This window comes from Apaloderma vittatum, unplaced genomic scaffold (genome assembly GCF_000703405.1).
Source record: "Apaloderma vittatum isolate BGI_N311 unplaced genomic scaffold, ASM70340v1 Scaffold40859, whole genome shotgun sequence".
In the NCBI taxonomy this organism is placed as follows: domain Eukaryota; kingdom Metazoa; phylum Chordata; class Aves; order Trogoniformes; family Trogonidae; genus Apaloderma; species Apaloderma vittatum.
This window is the reverse complement of record NW_009736570.1, coordinates 13,236-29,440: the sequence shown is the minus strand read 5'-3', so window position 1 is coordinate 29,440 and position 16,205 is coordinate 13,236. Positions and strand designations below refer to the sequence as shown.

General features: G+C 38.9%; 1 protein-coding gene across 1 annotated transcript; it reads left to right on the top strand.

Annotated features, from left to right (window-relative positions):
- The first annotated feature begins 41 nt into the window (after window positions 1–41).
- EIF3M (eukaryotic translation initiation factor 3, subunit M) lies at window positions 42–15,790 on the top strand. Its single transcript, XM_009877011.1, has 11 exons — window positions 42–89; window positions 1,232–1,364; window positions 2,742–2,880; window positions 3,290–3,413; window positions 3,948–4,042; window positions 9,196–9,279; window positions 10,683–10,782; window positions 11,222–11,303; window positions 14,338–14,481; window positions 15,038–15,098; window positions 15,518–15,790. The coding sequence occupies exons 1-11, from the start codon at window positions 42–44 to the stop codon at window positions 15,636–15,638; spliced, it is 1,131 nt and encodes a 376-aa protein (XP_009875313.1). The 3' UTR covers window positions 15,639–15,790.
- The last annotated feature ends 415 nt before the right edge of the window (window positions 15,791–16,205 follow it).

Below are 16,205 nucleotides of genomic sequence, written 5' to 3'. Positions count from 1 at the left end.
TGAGCCCGTCCCGGTGAGGCCCGCCCCTGGCCGGGGCCGCCATGCTCGCTGCGGACCCCGCACAGCGCTCTCCGTCTCCTCGGAGAGATGTAACAGGCGGATCAGAGAAACTGGAACCGGAGAGATAAGTCCATGTTTGCAGTTTCCTCTTCAAAGCCCTTCACCTCCCCGGTACTTTGTTTTTCTCTCCTCGGCCATACTTTTTTGGGGAGAGGCAAGCTAGTTCAGATACGGTCTGGAGCATTACTTCTGCAGGGTTCTCGATGCTGCAGGCATGGGAACTGTGAACTGGGTCTTTGAGCTATATCTTCGTTTTCCTTTTCAATTTAGGGTTTGCCTATCTAGTGTCTTTTAAGTGGTGTGTATATGTACACAGTTGGAAATCTATGAGAAGTGTGCACACAGCTGCCACCTTTCTGCCCAGCTGTCACTTGCCATAACAGTTAGTAAATCTCCATCAAGTAGTTAGTCTGAAACATCTTCAGTACAGGAAAGGGTCCTACAGCATTTAGCTGTGTAATGACTTGACATCGAACTTGATGTAAATTACACCTGGTGTCACAGTAGCATCCCGGTTAGAGTTCCTCTGTGCCAAAAGTTGAATGGCCTCATAGAGGTTGTTTTTGAAGGTCTATGGTTCTGCTGCTGAAGTTAATACCTAGATCTGTCACTGGGGGAACAGTATTTTCTTAGTGTAGATTTAAAGCCTAACAAGCTAAGGCAGGTGGTAGCGTTGTATTGGGAACTGACTTTAACTTGTGTGAAGACTGCAAGTTCTGTCTTCTCTGAAGTGGTTTTGTTGCTTCTGATGAAGAAGCAACTAAATGGTTTTATTGTTTTGGCCAAAGTCTTCAGAGGGAGTAAAAGATTATAAAAATTCATAAGAAGAAAGCATCTTTGTCACAAAAATCTGTTAGGCCTGCTGTCCTCTAACCGGTTGTGACATGTTTATGCTCTGAGAAAGCTCATTAGTTGTGTGATCTGTTCGGTTACTGGCAAACCAGCCACAGCATGTGCAGCATCTGGTACTGACGCTGTATTTGGGTTGTCCGTTACAGTGGAGGAGAGGGAGTGTTGTATACAAGTGATTGGGAGAAGTGAGAGAAAGTGTGAGTGAGTGGTGAGGGCAGAGGAGTGGTTGCAGAACAAAAATCATTGAGAAATTTAATTACTTTGACTTAGCAGTTCACAAAACAACTGTTTTATATGTGTTGTCTTTTTCTTTTTTAAGGCTGCAGAACTTCGAGCTTACCTGAAATCCAAAGGAGCAGAAATCTCTGAAGAAAATGCTGAAGGTGGTCTTCATGTGGACTTGGCACAAATTATTGAAGTTTGTGATGTGTGCCTGAAAGAGGATGACAAAGGTTTGCATCTTTAATCTTGTTAGTTTTGCTAAACACATTGCGGTGAATGCTTTCAAACAGTAGCAGTTGGCAGAATTTACACATATCTTGCGTGTTAGCACATGGACCTTTATAAAACTGGAAGTGCCTATTTCCATCACTGTTGTGTAAAATCTGCGTGTACTGTGCCCCTCCCTTCTCCAGACATCCAGTGCCCTTTGAAGAAGTCGGAAATCAAGTTAGACCGTGCCTGTTATGAGGGCATAGCGAGTTGTATGTAAAACAGGCTTTCTCTTTGAAATAGAAGTATGGTACAAATAAGACTTCCTGAAAATTCATGGCTGTGATGCTGCAGATCAAGAAAAAGTAACAACAAAAATTAGGACTAGACATCTGTAAGTAGAAGTTGTAAGGCCTAGACATTTACTGATTATCATTGTCTGAAAACACTAGAATTTTCACTATGCAGTAACTCTTTGAGTTAGGCCCGTAGATCCCTAGAAACTGAAGTAATATGTTTTAATGACACTGAGAATGCTGCAGAAGCCTTAAATGATCTTTCTGTGCCTGTTGCCCTTTGTACCAATATACAAATTCTATTTAGAACTTTTATATGTAAAAAAAATCAGTTGCTAAAATGCATAAAATATGTCATTTGAAAGAATACGTGGTTCATCTAAGAAGGAGTACTTAAGATTGTTTTTCATGTTGCCTTGTTCCGTAGGCAAATGAGTGTGAAATGCTGAAGAAGCTTATTGCTCTGCTGTTTGATGTTCAGATGTCATTTCAGGGAATAAATACTACTTTCCATATATAATGGATTTTGTTCTTCCCTTTTGCATAACTGATACTTGGGCAGACTGTGAAAGGAAAATGCAAAACCTGCCTGGTTGTCTTTGGAAAGGAGGTTAAAACAGGAGCTGGGGAGGCTTTTCAATATACTTTGTTCTTGCAGGCATTCCCTGCACTCTGGCTCTCTCTTGTGCTCCTGGGGAAGCGTTTTGCTGTGTGTGAGCACTACGTGTTAAGTGTTCTCACTGTAGAACCGTGGGGCAGTTTTCTGGATGTGCTGGAGGAAGCCAGTTTTTTCAAGACCAAAACCTGAGGTTCTTCTGACTTCTCTTATGTGTGAACAGAGAACTGAGAACAAGTGTGATATCAAGTACCAAAATCTGTTTTGACCCTGGAGTGGTATTTCTTGCTTTACATGGAGATGTGTGGGTGAAAGACCACATGAGCCAAATCTCTGGTGTTAATATCCAAATTGGTTATCTTGGCATTTTCTCCCTTTTACAGTTCTTGCCGATGTAATCGTTTGTAGCAGAAGTAACTCCAGCACTAAATTGCTGCTGCTGGCTGCTTACAGTTTTAAACAGCTGCATGTTTTGTTTTGTGCAGATGTTGAGAGCGTGATGAACAGCGTAGTCTCTTTGCTGCTTATCCTGGAACCTGACAAACAAGAAGCACTGATTGAAAGCCTGTGTGAGAAGTTAGTAAAATTTCGGGAAGGAGAGCGCCCATCTCTTAGATTGCAGTTGTAAGTATTGTAGAGAGGAAAGCGAGACAGTGGTATCTTGCAAAGAAATCCTTCCTCTAAAGAGGATTATCTTATGTCTTGTGTGTCTCCAAATCAAAGTGTGGCGTGTCTGTCAAGATATGTCACGGTTTCATGGTTGCGGGAAGCACTTTCCCTGCCCCCCCATCATAAAATAGAAGTACCAGTATACTTAATTTGCTTGGGTATTGCAAAACTAAAATGTGCAGTTTTCAGCTTTTTTGCTGGAAGCGTTTACCAGCTGTGAAGCCGTTACAATTCGTCACAGCCATAAGGTGCCGCTGGGTGCTTTGTGTGTATTAGCACACATCTTAATAAGAGACATTTATGTGCACCCTCGTAATGTTTTCTGAAACCTCTTTAACTTAGTTGTTCACTGTTTGGGATTTAGACTGAGCAATCTCTTCCATGGTATGGATAAGAACACTCCTGTGAGATACACAGTGTACTGCAGCCTTCTGAAAGTCGCCTCATCATGTGGTGCCATCCAGTACATTCCAACTGAACTAGATCAGGTAATTCATGTGGTCCTTCAAGTTATGGCCTTTGTATTAACCATGTTGCATCTCACAGAGTTGATACAGACCATCTCTCTATAAATTGCCAGAGCTTAGTGAAATAAGAAGGGCAGGATACAGAATTTCTTATCTTTTAAAGGTCTGCGAACAGAATGTAAATCAAGCTGCTGTTTATTTTCCATTTTTGATGCTGAACGTAGTTAGATGTGTCTGTCTGATTCCTGTGATAGCAATGGAAGTGAGAAGCTTTGATCGGGAGTGAGGCATCAAATTCTTATCCCTTCCTCCAGGATCAGAGTGTATTAGAATCACTTATCCTTGTTTAGGAAGTAACATGGACAGCACAGACTTTTGGCTTCTCACAGGAAAATTTCCAGGCTCTCCGTGGGGAGCCTTGAGAGTCAGAAGACCCAAAGGAGAAATCTCTGTGCAAAATGTTCTTAATCCTTTTCTGCTTGAGAGAAAATGAGAAATATTTTTTTATTTTAGTCTTTTTCCTCTGTGGTTCTTTGTCACTTGTATTCTATCTAGGTCCGAAAATGGATTTCTGACTGGAATCTCAGCACAGAGAAAAAGCATACTCTCCTGAGACTGCTGTATGATGTCCTAGTAGACTGCAAAAAAAGGTACGAAAGGCAAGTAATACTAGATAACTGTATTTTAAGTTGATGTATTGTAGGTGATCTGTAGCAAAAGTAGTTCTCATAGCACATTAAAAATTAATCTGTACTGATAAATCAAATGTGCCTGTTTTTATTTCTTTTTATGTTTTTAAGATATGTTAGATTAAGCCAGTGTTGCCAAGGGTATTCAAGTTAGTTGTGAACTAGCTGCAAAGCCAAGACTCCCAAAATAAAGCTATTAATTTCTATAAATATTAATCTTTGAGCATTGTAGCATTATGCCAAGCTTATTATTTAATTGCACTTTTAACATTTTAGTGCATGGTAGTGCTATCTCTGACTTAATGATGTTGGGAGGCTTATCAATCACAGTTGACAGAATCAATCTTTTTATGTAAACATTACCTTTAGGACAGAGCTTTCCACTAGTCATGGAAATTGATGTCCACGGAATACCTGCTTGGCCATTTTAAATTATCCTGGATCACAAGAAGCATCTTTGATCTAACAAACTTGGCAGACCAGTGTCTTCTGGCATGTAAAGTAATCCTGTGTGTATCGTGCCAGTAAATTAATCTAAGTCTTAACTGAGAGCTGTCATCAGTCTATCTTACTGCTGTGATACGGTGTATCGGCCGCACTGGCCAGGGCTGTAGCGATGGGTTGGCATCCAGAAGTAGTCTCAGCGTGTAGTTCCATGGTGGTTTCAGCCTATCTAAACTGTCCCTGCTGTAGTTTGGGATGTGTGTGTTGCTTCCCCTGCCCTTCCCTTTCTCTCTGTTTTCTGAGTTAGTTTTCTAAGTTTTTTTTCATTTTCATTAGAAGTGTGGCAGCATCAGGACCTCTGCACTGCTGACTTACACTGGTATCAGAATGGCACTTGGCTTTTCTACATGTGCGTAACCTTGTGCTGCTGCAGAAGGGAAGAGTTCCATCCTGAACCCACCGGTCCTGTCCTGTCCTGTTCCCTGCAGTGACCAGTACCTGTGCTGGTGTAGGCATTTGTGCAACTGCGTGGTGGATTGACTGCTGAGGTGACCTTGCCAGGGGTTAAAAAATGCAGGTGTTGAGCTGTCATAGGAGGAGGAGAGTTTCGTCTGGCAGGAGAGTTAGCATATTTTGGCCTGGTGAAATTGTAGCCTGGAAATGCTGTGTCAGCATAGCAGGATCATTTTTAACTAAGCTCCATTTAGGGATGATTAATCTTCCTGGAGTGGTTACACTGTAAGCTGCAACATTATTAGGAATTCCTGTTCCTCACTTGAAAATGCTTTTGCATGGATAGTACTGTATGACAGATTTCAGATGGTCAAGATAAATTCAGAAATGTTAATCAGAATCTTATACCTGGCTTAGTGCTTACTTGGATACTCTGTAATGCTCCTACTCTCTTAAACACTTCTCATCCTATTGATTTGAGAGGTTTTAACTAGCTTAATTCACATGCTTAATTGCTAATTATTTTTAGCTAGTCTTACTGTCAAATCGGTGGATTAAACTTCACGTGTTTGTTTCCAAGTGCTGCCAGTAACCTTGCTACCGAATGGCTTTTGCTTACTAATAATAGGTGGTGCTTTTAAGTTAGACATTAAAAACTTTCACACACCCTGTAGTATATTACTCCTGCACTCAGTGTCCTTACCATCTGTTGCAGCAAGCTTTGCATTGAGTGGAGCAATTTTTCAGAGCACTTACACTTCGCTCCAGGAAAGAAAACAAGAAGTGACCCCAGCACCTTTGACCCAGCTCACTCTCCTGGATCAGTGGGCAGTATTTGCAAGAGTATGGGAAACTCACAGCAGCATTCCAGCTTCAGCACTCAGGAATGTTGCTCTATCTAGCAGTATGGGAAGATAAGTGAGAACTGAAAAATACGTAATAAAAATCACACCTTAGTTACTGTGTTGATTTATAATCAAGGGGAAAGAATGCATTGTTGAAAACAACTGAGTTTAAATCCTTTTAGGGTTCGTTTATGTTTTAACTTCATGTAGTGTGGCGGAAGAGATGGTTTTCCATAGCTAACAGTCTTTTCCCCAATGGATAAGTTGGTAGTGAATGGATCGGTAATTCCTGAAAAGTAGATCATGCGGATGTTACGCGTGGTGTTCCTTTTGCTGCAGCGATATGTGAAAGCTTGTTTCATCAAATCTTTTTCGGTCACTTTCTGGTTCAAGTTTCTTCTTTGTGATGACCAAAGTCATCTTGATCTCTTTTGAATTGGGATTTTTATCTTTCCCATGATCAGCTGAAGAAAAATTGGTGGTGGTGGCTGGAAAATAGATGGCTGGTGTGGCTTCTTTCTGAGATCTGTGTTTGGTAGCTGAACTTTGCAAGAGATTAGTTACTTTCTCTGCTGCTTGTGCTCCTTGCCATAAGGTTCTGCAGTAGAGTTTTGTGCCTCAGCTGCTTCAGTCTTCAGCTTTTTCCTAGCTGTGTTGGTATGAAACTGCAAGGTAACACAACCTGTTTTCTTTTCCATTTATAGATGGAGATTTACAGGCATGTATGGCTTGCACGCAGCCAGAGAGCTGAGCTCTGCTGTGAGGCCCTGCCAGGCGCCGGCCTGATGCAGCTTAACGCTGGTCTCTGCCATTGACCTGGCAGGATTCGGAGTGGGATCAGTCCTGCCCCAAATTTACAAACAGGTCTGGCAAGTCTGGTTACTAATACGTGTAGCAAGAAGCTCAGCATGTCAGGCACCTCCAAAAGACTTGTTTCATTTAATTGATTCAAACAACTTAGTAAGTCTCTGAATACTATATTTCTTTTTCTTCCTTTCATCTACCATCACTCTCACTGGCTTTTTGTCAAGTTATGCTTCTAGACTGGCAAGTGGACCCAAGAGTACTTGTGCAAGCTGTATTGCTAGGAAAAATGTTCACATTTTCATTTTAGGTGAGATATGCACTTAGCAATGAGCTTTGGTAAAATAGTGATCTGTATTACTGCTTTAAACATCCTAATTTTCGGTAGTAATCTGACACTGGATAGAATGAATAAGATATAAAGGCCTGCTGTATTTGCTGAGGCTGACAAGAATTTAGCACAGGAAGTTTGGGAGTCTTGTGTTTTGATGTTTCCTAGAAATACAAGTGAAAGATTCCACTCCTTCCCAGCTGGAAGGAAAAAGGAAAAAAAATAGGTGGGGAGATTACAAATACCATCTGAAATTTGTTAAGTTCATCATTTTAAATTTTAGCTCCTAAGGGGAGTGAGAGAAGAGGCAAATTTCCAGAAATCTGTAACACAGTTCTGAAGTGTGTAAGAAAACTACTGAAAGCTTGGATTAAATAGTCTTTTATTAGCACATGAGCTGAGCCTCTTTGTTTAAATGTCTGTATAGTATTGGTTCTGTACTGACCTAGTTCTTTGTCTTCGCTAGAACATCTAGTGTTGATAAGGTTTCACCAGTGCAAAAATCATAGTCTGTCATAGGCTGATTTACTTGCAAGTGGTTCTTTCATATATAAAGCCGTCTAAATTAATTTTATTTCACCGCTAAAGAGCTATCAGTTCCTCTCCACAGAAGTATCAGTGGCCACAACAAAACATAAGATGACCTCTTTAATGCTGGAATCTTAAATGTTTCATTCAACTGTCTTCACCCAATGTGCATCCAGATGATGTATGCTGTTGCTCGTTTCCCACCATGTCCTAATATTTGTTCTGCACATCTATGAGATCTGGCAAATTCTCTAGCAGCACAAAACCTCCCCCTATAGAGAGGCTGTCAACTGTTAGCATTGTGAGATTTAAAATAAATACCAGTATAAAGATAGCAGCATTGTACTATAAAAAACATTCAGACCTGTGCTGCTCTATGGGTTAAACCCATCTGGGTTAAACTCAGTACTGGGAGCACTGTGTTGGTTTGTCCCGTCCCTGTGCAATTTACACCATTAACTTAATTACTTAAAGTGAAATGAAATTTTATTCTTTCACAGTTGTTTTGGGTTGTTTTGTTGGTGGTGGTGTGTTTGGGTTTTTTTAAGGAGAATATTGTAAGCCCGTTAGAACACATGGGGAAATTTGTTGTATCTGGAAGAAATGAGCTACTTGAAGGAAGAGCTTAACTTTAGCCCGTAACTCACTGTACTCTGGAGAGTAGTGTCCAGCCTCCCTTCTGCCTACTGAGAAAGTAGCTCTTAGTAAAGTAGTTGCCAGTCCGTGTGTGTGCACGGGAGACTTCTGTGAAGCAGACACATCACCGAGTTTTGGTCATATCTACATCCATGCCCTGTCTTCTTCAAAGGGAGCAGTATGATGGCATCAGCAAAATCTGTTCTCTGTGCAGAAGTGTCATAGCCTTCTCTTTTAACAATTAACAAGAATTCCATAATAAATAGGAAATAGCTTTTTCTGTGTATACACACAGAATATTCAGTGTGTATAAAGCATCAGCAGTGGCTGGCCTCACTTGTGATAAGAACTGTTCTGTGAAAAAAAATTCAGAATCTGTTAAGATGGCACAAGTAACAGTCTCAGAGCTGGTTTGCAGTAACATTGATGAGCTGTTCTTCACAAAGTAATCTGGGTAGACAAGGCCGTAGGTTTTATTTGATTATCTTAGAGTGAGTTGTTTTTCTAAAAACTGTCAAAGTAATGTTGGAAGCTGCTTGCCTCACAGTGGCCTAAGCCTAATTGCTGGCTGCTTAACTTTGTCAGTAAAATGAGCAGCTTTCACTCTGAATACTTGACGAGAGCATCTGTGAGAGAAGAAAAGGCAGTTTTTATACAGTCATTTTTCTGACCATAAATATTCTTTAAGATATGCCATTTTACATTTGAAATAAACTTTACAGCGCTACTTATTCTTCAATGATTAAATCCAGATGTGCATAAGAGGAGCATTCTAGTGAACCATATAAAGCTGTTCCTAGCTCAGAAAGCTTTTTCCATAACCAGCAGGTAATTTATCAATTTAAGAGAATGAAATGAAGGGTGAAGATAAACATTTTGTAGAACAAGAATTGAAAGAATACGTCTAGTTAATTTGTTCTCTCCACTAGAATTAAAATGGATCATCTACATCTTTTTCAAGTGTAATTTAATTTGACCTATAACATCATAGTGGAGTTACTGAAATATCTGAGTGTGTTGTTTGAACTATTTTTTTCAGCAATCCAGAGGTAACTTTATTTTTTCTTCTATAGTGACACTGCGGCAAAAGTAATGGTGGAACTGCTGGGAAGTTACACGGAGGACAATGCTTCCCAGGCTAGAGTTGATGCTCACAGGTAATACTGACGTCCCAGTTGGCTGAAAAGTGGCTTTTTCTTGATTGCTGAATTACATTGATCACCTTGCTGTTAAGAGTATTGACTGTCCTGGCAGGCAAGGGCCTCGCCACAGCCTCTTCTGTAGCACAGCTCACTGTGTCGGGAGTTGATGTGTGCAGGCTGTAGCAGGTTTGGCTGTTTCTAGGCAGTCACAGCATCACAGAGCAGTGGGGGTTGGAAGGGACCTCCAAAGATATCTAGTCTAACCCGCCTGCCAGAGCAGGGTCACCTCAGGCTTACTCCATTGGCTAAGTGTAGAGGTGTGTTTCTGGTCACTGCTGAGACAGACATCAGCCTTGGTTAAGGATTTCGTTTACATCAGTTGTACAATTAGAATTTGAATTGGCATCTCTTATTTTAGGTTATTTACTTACTGATTGCGTGATTCTCTAACTTTTGAGTGTTCTTCTAAACCAAAAGCACTATTTCAAAAGAAATTGTTGCCCTCTTTTCTGGGAGCAAGTACTAAGGATGTGAACCGCACAGAAATAATTTGTTGGACAAGTTGGGAGTAAATTGAGTCTTAACAGTATATGTTCCCCACTAACAACAATAAGTAAAAGCTTGTATTTTTGACATTCTACCTATCATGATTCTTCTTAGAAATTAGATTTTTAACAAGTCATATAGTTCTGCCAGGTGTGTACAACCAGTAGTTCTCAAGGGAGTGGTTTATACTGGCGCATGGAGGAAAATCAGGCTGACTCATTTTGAAAACTGAAGTGTCTCGTGTGTAGATGAAAACTTCATCGACTATGCTGCAGCAGTTGGAAGCCTTTTACATTTGCAAGAGCACGTCTACCTGGGGTTTATCACATCGCTGTGCCTGTGCAGCCCTTGGGTTCTCCTGCGTGCGTGTTCTGCGGCAGGGGTGCGGTCTGTGCTGCCGGGACGAGCGTGGTGCTAAGTCTTCTAATGTGCCGCTGAACAAAAGCTTTCATCTAGAGTTCTAGAAACACTTCAGGTCTGTTTATAGTCTGGAGCTGCAGTGTTTGGTGCTGGGGTTTTCTCTGTTTTGTGTCACATATGTAAGCGTAGTTAATCTTCCTAAACAACTATGAAATTTTAGGAGGACAGTAAAAATACCTCTAGGAATGAAGGCTGGGCTGGGAATAAATGCATAGATGGAAACAGTAGGGTGAGCTGTAGTCTTAGCCCCTGGTAAATTACTTAATGCTTTCTGTTCCTTGTTTTTTCCATCTGTAAAATAAAGATTAATGTTTGAATGTGACAGTCTTACATTTAAGAATAGTTGAAAACCCATGGGTGTTTCCTAGAAAGCAAGGAGCAACAAATTGGGTTGCACTTACTCATAGAAATGTATATTGCTGTAAAAATAAGCATTTTCCTTTTCTAATTAGATGTATCGTACGAGCATTGAAGGATCCAAATACCTTTCTCTTTGATCATCTTCTTGCCTTAAAACCAGTCAAATTTTTGGAAGGAGAACTTATTCATGATGTAAGTAACTTTGTTTTTAGCAAGGTGGCTTGATATCTGTAGAGTGCCTTGTTTTATTAGTGTCTTTTGCAATTCATTAGAATAGATAGCTATGTCAGTAATATTGAGGTGTGATGTACTATTTCTTTTAATGCTTTTAAAATTTAAAAATGAAAATATTTTTACTTGTGGAATGTTTCCCTTCAGAACTTTCAGAAACTCAAGAGTTACAAATCCTGCCCTCACATGAGTTCTGTAGCAAAAGTGCCTGTCAGGTCTGAGGAAACAAAGTAACCTCAGCACAGATTGCCCACAACTATTGACAGAAGATGATTTTAGCTCTTCAGGGTTTATTTTTCTCTTAAACACCAACAGTTTATATAGATCTATATATGATCAGTGTGCAAGGAGGACATTGGTAACATTTGAACTGTTCTTACATTTGTTTTCCACCTTCTAGCTTTTGACGATTTTTGTAAGTGCTAAACTAGCTTCCTATGTCAAGTTTTATCAGAACAACAAAGACTTCATTGACTCCCTTGGTAAGTTTTGAGATTGTTGCATTTCTGACTATTTTACGTGCCTTAAGATGTGAAAGATGCAAAGTGCTTCAGTTTGAACCCGTATATTGAAGCTAAGGAAATTAATAGGAATTTTTAAGACAGGATAAGGGTTTGTGGACTCCAACGTCTACTGGATTGTAAATGGACCATCTACTAGGACAAGCTGTTCCACCGATCTCCTTTCCTCTTAAACCTTTTGGGGGGGGAATTTTAATGCACTGATACTCTACGCTAGGCCAGAGATCACAACTTTACTGAGTAAGCCAGCAGCTTGTATAAATCTCTTACAATTTTCTTTATGATTAATAACTTTATAACAGCAAACACTTCTCCTGAACAGAAAGATAAAACATGCAAATAGGGTGTGTGTGTGCTGATGCATTAGACCTAGCAAGCCAGTCTGTCCCAGTTAATTTGTTTCATCACATGAAGCAATGTGATGGAATGTTAATGTCAGCACCCTCTTTATTTACACACTGTGGAAAAAAGGAGTAGTAATTAACACTTTGACACTCCCCCGTTGATGTGTAATTGACTGTTTCAAAGGAGCACTGGTTCATAAGCTATTGCATGCATTAAAATTACGTTTTTTATATTCCAGCTTTTTAGGACAGGGGTCAGTGACAATGCAGAAATTGCTCAATGATGCAAATTTTTTTATTACTGCATTAAGGTTTTGACATATTGGTAATGAATAAATGTTTCCATAAAAATCAGATTATTTTTTTTTTATAACTTTGATTTTGAAATGACACTTGAACGCTGGCTGAATGCATTTGAGGAAAGGCATAGTTTGGCTAAAACAGTTCAGTGCAGCCTTTTAACACATGCATTATTTTGTTTAATGGAGTGTAGTATAATTCTGAGAATAATTACCCTCAGTGCTTTAAAATACTGGTACTTTGGGTATTAAAATGGAAATACCAATGTGATTTTTTTGTGGATAAAACCAGCAGCAAATTTTTGGTAGTTTGTAAACATATATGTAGGATAAGCATACCTTTGAGCACTATCTGTGTAGACATCTTTCACTTTTATTTCTTAGCAGGAAGTGGATTTTGTGTAATTATTTAGTGATTATTTTTATGTATTGAAATGGCTTATATTTTAGTTATTTGTCCACAGAAGCATTTGCTGAAAATATGCTTGTTATATAAACATTTGAATGGAAGATTAATTACAATGTATATAGTATTAATTATATAATATACAGTGGTCATAATTTCTTTTAGTTTGCCTCCCTCTATCTGTGTTTACCTGTGTGACTATACAGCGTGTGCATTTTCAGTGTACCTGGGCTTCACATAATCTTAGTACAGTCCAGTCCTTAAACACCTGTGTCCCTGTTTTGAAAGACAGCCTTACCTTGAGTTATCGTGATCTCTCACCTGCTTTTTTCTGAATGTCTCTGAGCAGTGGACAAGGTAGAGATTCCGAGGCAGCACACACTGGAATGCCAGGAGCTTGGTCTGAGTGTTTCAGCCTTGTCTTTGGAAGACAAGGGCAGTTTGGTAAAGAAAACAATGCAGTCATTAGATGAGGTTTTCTTCAGCACACCTATGCTCTGTTCCCCAAAATAGATTTTTAAGCATGCTTTAAAGACTTTTTTCCTTTTTCAAATAGCTTGCCAAGGTAGTGGCCTTTAAATTAAAGGTATTGCTAATGGGTTTTCAGTGAGAGTACAGCATCAGCTTGAGCTCTAACCTTTCCTGGCTCAGGACCAATTACGAGGAGCCCAGCAGAGCTGTGCAGGGAGGGCTCCTACAGGTGGCATCAGTTTGTTACAATTTGTTGTTTTATTAATGCTGACAATTTAGGCCAGCAGTAGCATAATCTGTGTCAACTGAATCGCCCTAACATGTCCACATTTAATCTAGTATTATCAGCAGTGTTTTTCGGAAGTTAATCAGCATCTCATTTGCATTTGTTAATTAGGGTTAATGTGTGCTAATTGATTTTTTGATGCTTGTAGAGTTCCATTAAACCCAGTTAGGTATAGTTGCTGGTGCTCCTCATTCGTATGAATTATGGTCATCACATTTTTTGTTGAATCAGTGCCAAATAGGGAACCTGCATCATAATTATAGCTAATTAAGACAACACGATGTCCTGCGCTAATGAGCTTTCCTATTAGTGTATGGATGTTATAAATTCCAAACCTAAATATTTACTGAAGCAATGTGAGTGTTTATGTCATTCCAAAACAAAATGATTGACATTCATTTCAAAGAAACTTTCACCGAGTATCAACTGGTACCTCACAGAGCCTGGATTAACAAATGCCTTGAATGGCTTGAATTTGCTGACCTAGGGTTTGTTGGGGTTTTTTGTTAGGTTTGTTGGGGTTTTTTAGGAAAATGGTCTCTCGTTTAGATGTGCAAGCCCTTAGCTCAGTGCCTCACGCTGCCATGCATAGTCGTGTAAAAGATCTAACCCAACTTTTAATATCTGTTCCTCTATTCTTGAAGGGCCCTTTCTTGCCTTGCTAGATGCTGTAAGCAGATATGTGACTCATGATACTTTTTTTGCTGTGCTATAAACAGTTAATTTGGTGCCAAAACACATTCTTTTGGCACAAAAATACTATGTTGCTAAACCATTACTGAGAGAGGTTTATTTTCAAGCAACTACATGAGAATGAGTGACCAGGTTGTAAGGAGGTTTTGACGTTACCAGTCCTGTGCTTTCCAGTTGTTGTTGCATTGTTGTTCTTCCAGGTGAAGATTCACTTGCATCTTCACCACCTAAAATTCTGTAAAGGTGATGCACTTCACTTTAGCTTTTACCTTTTACTGACAACGACCAAGTCTTGGTGAATTCACAACTAAATTTTTAGCAAAACACAAGGAACATGCAGGAATGAATGTTTTACCTCAAAAAAAAAAAAATTGGTAAGAACAGGTAGAATAATTTCCTGATGTGAAATTATTGGAAGCGTGTATATATGTATTAAAAACTTTAAAACAAAATTAATTATTATTCATATCAACAAACTATTAACACTTCTACACAGGCTTGTTGCATGAACACAATATGGCAAAAATGAGGCTACTTACTTTCATGGGAATGGCTGTCGAGAATAAAGAAATATCATTTGAGACAATGCAACAGGAACTTCAGATCGGAGCTGATGATGTAGAAGCATTTGTTATTGATGGTAAGAACTACAGTACCATACTTCACACTTGCCAATGAACAATACCTTTTATAGTCTTCTAAGCTGATGTTAAACATTCAGAAAAATATTTATTTTTAATTTCTGTGTTAAAAGATAAAGCTGCAAAACTTCATGCTTTAAGACATGCCTAACTGTTATCTTTAAACAGTGTTTTTCTTTTCAGTGATGGGAACTGTATTCCATGTAATTCTTTACAGAGGTAGTAAATGAGCTGTAGGTTTAATTTGTCATCTGGTTTTGTTTGCTGTCATTAAAACAGGATGTGTTTTTAGGGAAGAGAAGTTCAAAAAAACCGTACAGGATATTGCTTTAATAGATTGGCACCAAAGAATAGGATTCATGCATGACCTTCATCTTGTTACGTCATTTTGCTTTTCTGCCTACTAGACTGCTAAAACTCAACAGCAAAACACTATTAAGGGAACTGCTGTGGCTTTATGATTGTATTGATCTAATTCTGAGCAGTTTCTATGCAGTTTAATATCTTTGCACTACGTTGAAAATATTGCTCAAAACAGCATTGCTTTTTTTGCAGCTGTAAAGACAAAGATGGTATACTGCAAAATAGATCAGACACAGAGGAAAGTAGTTGTCAGGTACGACTTAATTCTTCATAGCATTTGCAGAACTTAGTGTGTTCTAATTATTTCACTTACATTCGTAGAATATTTTAACTAGAAGCAAGGTATTGTTCCTGTCAGTTGCTGGTAGTTAAATAGTTGCTATTTATCATAATTTTATTAAAGCTCACACTGAATGTGATTAGCTTATTTAATGAAAGAGTCCTATTTTCCAGCACATTTCATTTAATGACCTAATAGTGACAAGAATACTAATGACTGTTGTTGATTTAAATATTTGGGAAGGCTACAGAATTCTGTAACTGGTAAAGTGCAGCCCTTTATATAGAGAAAATAAAAATTGTCCTGTATAAGAGTAGAGCAATGCTATAAAAGAATTATGAGGTGAGCATGACATCTAGTAATCATCTTTCACTTTTGTTTTACTTCTCTAGTCACAGCACACATCGGACTTTTGGAAAGCAGCAGTGGCAGCAATTGTATGACACTCTAAACACCTGGAAACAAAATTTGAATCAAGTGAAAAACAGTCTCCTCAGTCTCTCAGACACCTAAAAATATTTTCATCTAGTAATGTCACTATAGATGAAATTTATTCAAAACCTTGACAATTTGTGAATGTTTGCAAAATGTATGCAATTGGTTTAAAGGAGCTAAATATTCTAAATGGCAACATAAAAGAAGCAATAAAACTAAACATGGGAAAACATCAGCTGTTGATTTTTCTTATGTAATTAGCAACAACAAAGAGTGGCAATATTGGTTACACTTCTCTTGGTCTTATTTAAGTTTACAGTATGAGGATTTTTCTTTGCAAGAGATTTGGGGAGGAGAGGAGGGAGATCAGAAAAACTTTAGTGTGAGTAATTGTAAAAGAAGTGAAAATTTCCCTTGTACCTTAAGGGTGGAAAAATGTGAAGCAGGTAGAAGTGAAGCTTTATGAAGCAAGATCTGCTGCCCCATCTCCAATTCATACGTGATACGTTAGTGTGGAAAGAGACTTTGTTGATGCAGAATCAACTACAACAGATAAATAATTTGGCAGTAAAGGTAAGCAGATTATCCTATTCTGCCATGACTTAATGGCTGTTGTAAATGATTGTAGAAACCATTGTACTCTGA

Excerpts from the sequence above, each read along its gene's own strand:
- EIF3M (XM_009877011.1), top strand. The coding sequence starts at position 42 with ATGCTCGCTGCGGACCCCGCACAGCGCTCTCCGTCTCCTCGGAGAGAT. Across the intron at positions 2,881-3,289 it reads CCATCTCTTAGATTGCAGTT|ACTGAGCAATCTCTTCCATG; the intron begins GTAAGTATTGTA and ends TTTGGGATTTAG. Across the intron at positions 9,280-10,682 it reads GCTAGAGTTGATGCTCACAG|ATGTATCGTACGAGCATTGA; the intron begins GTAATACTGACG and ends TTTTCTAATTAG.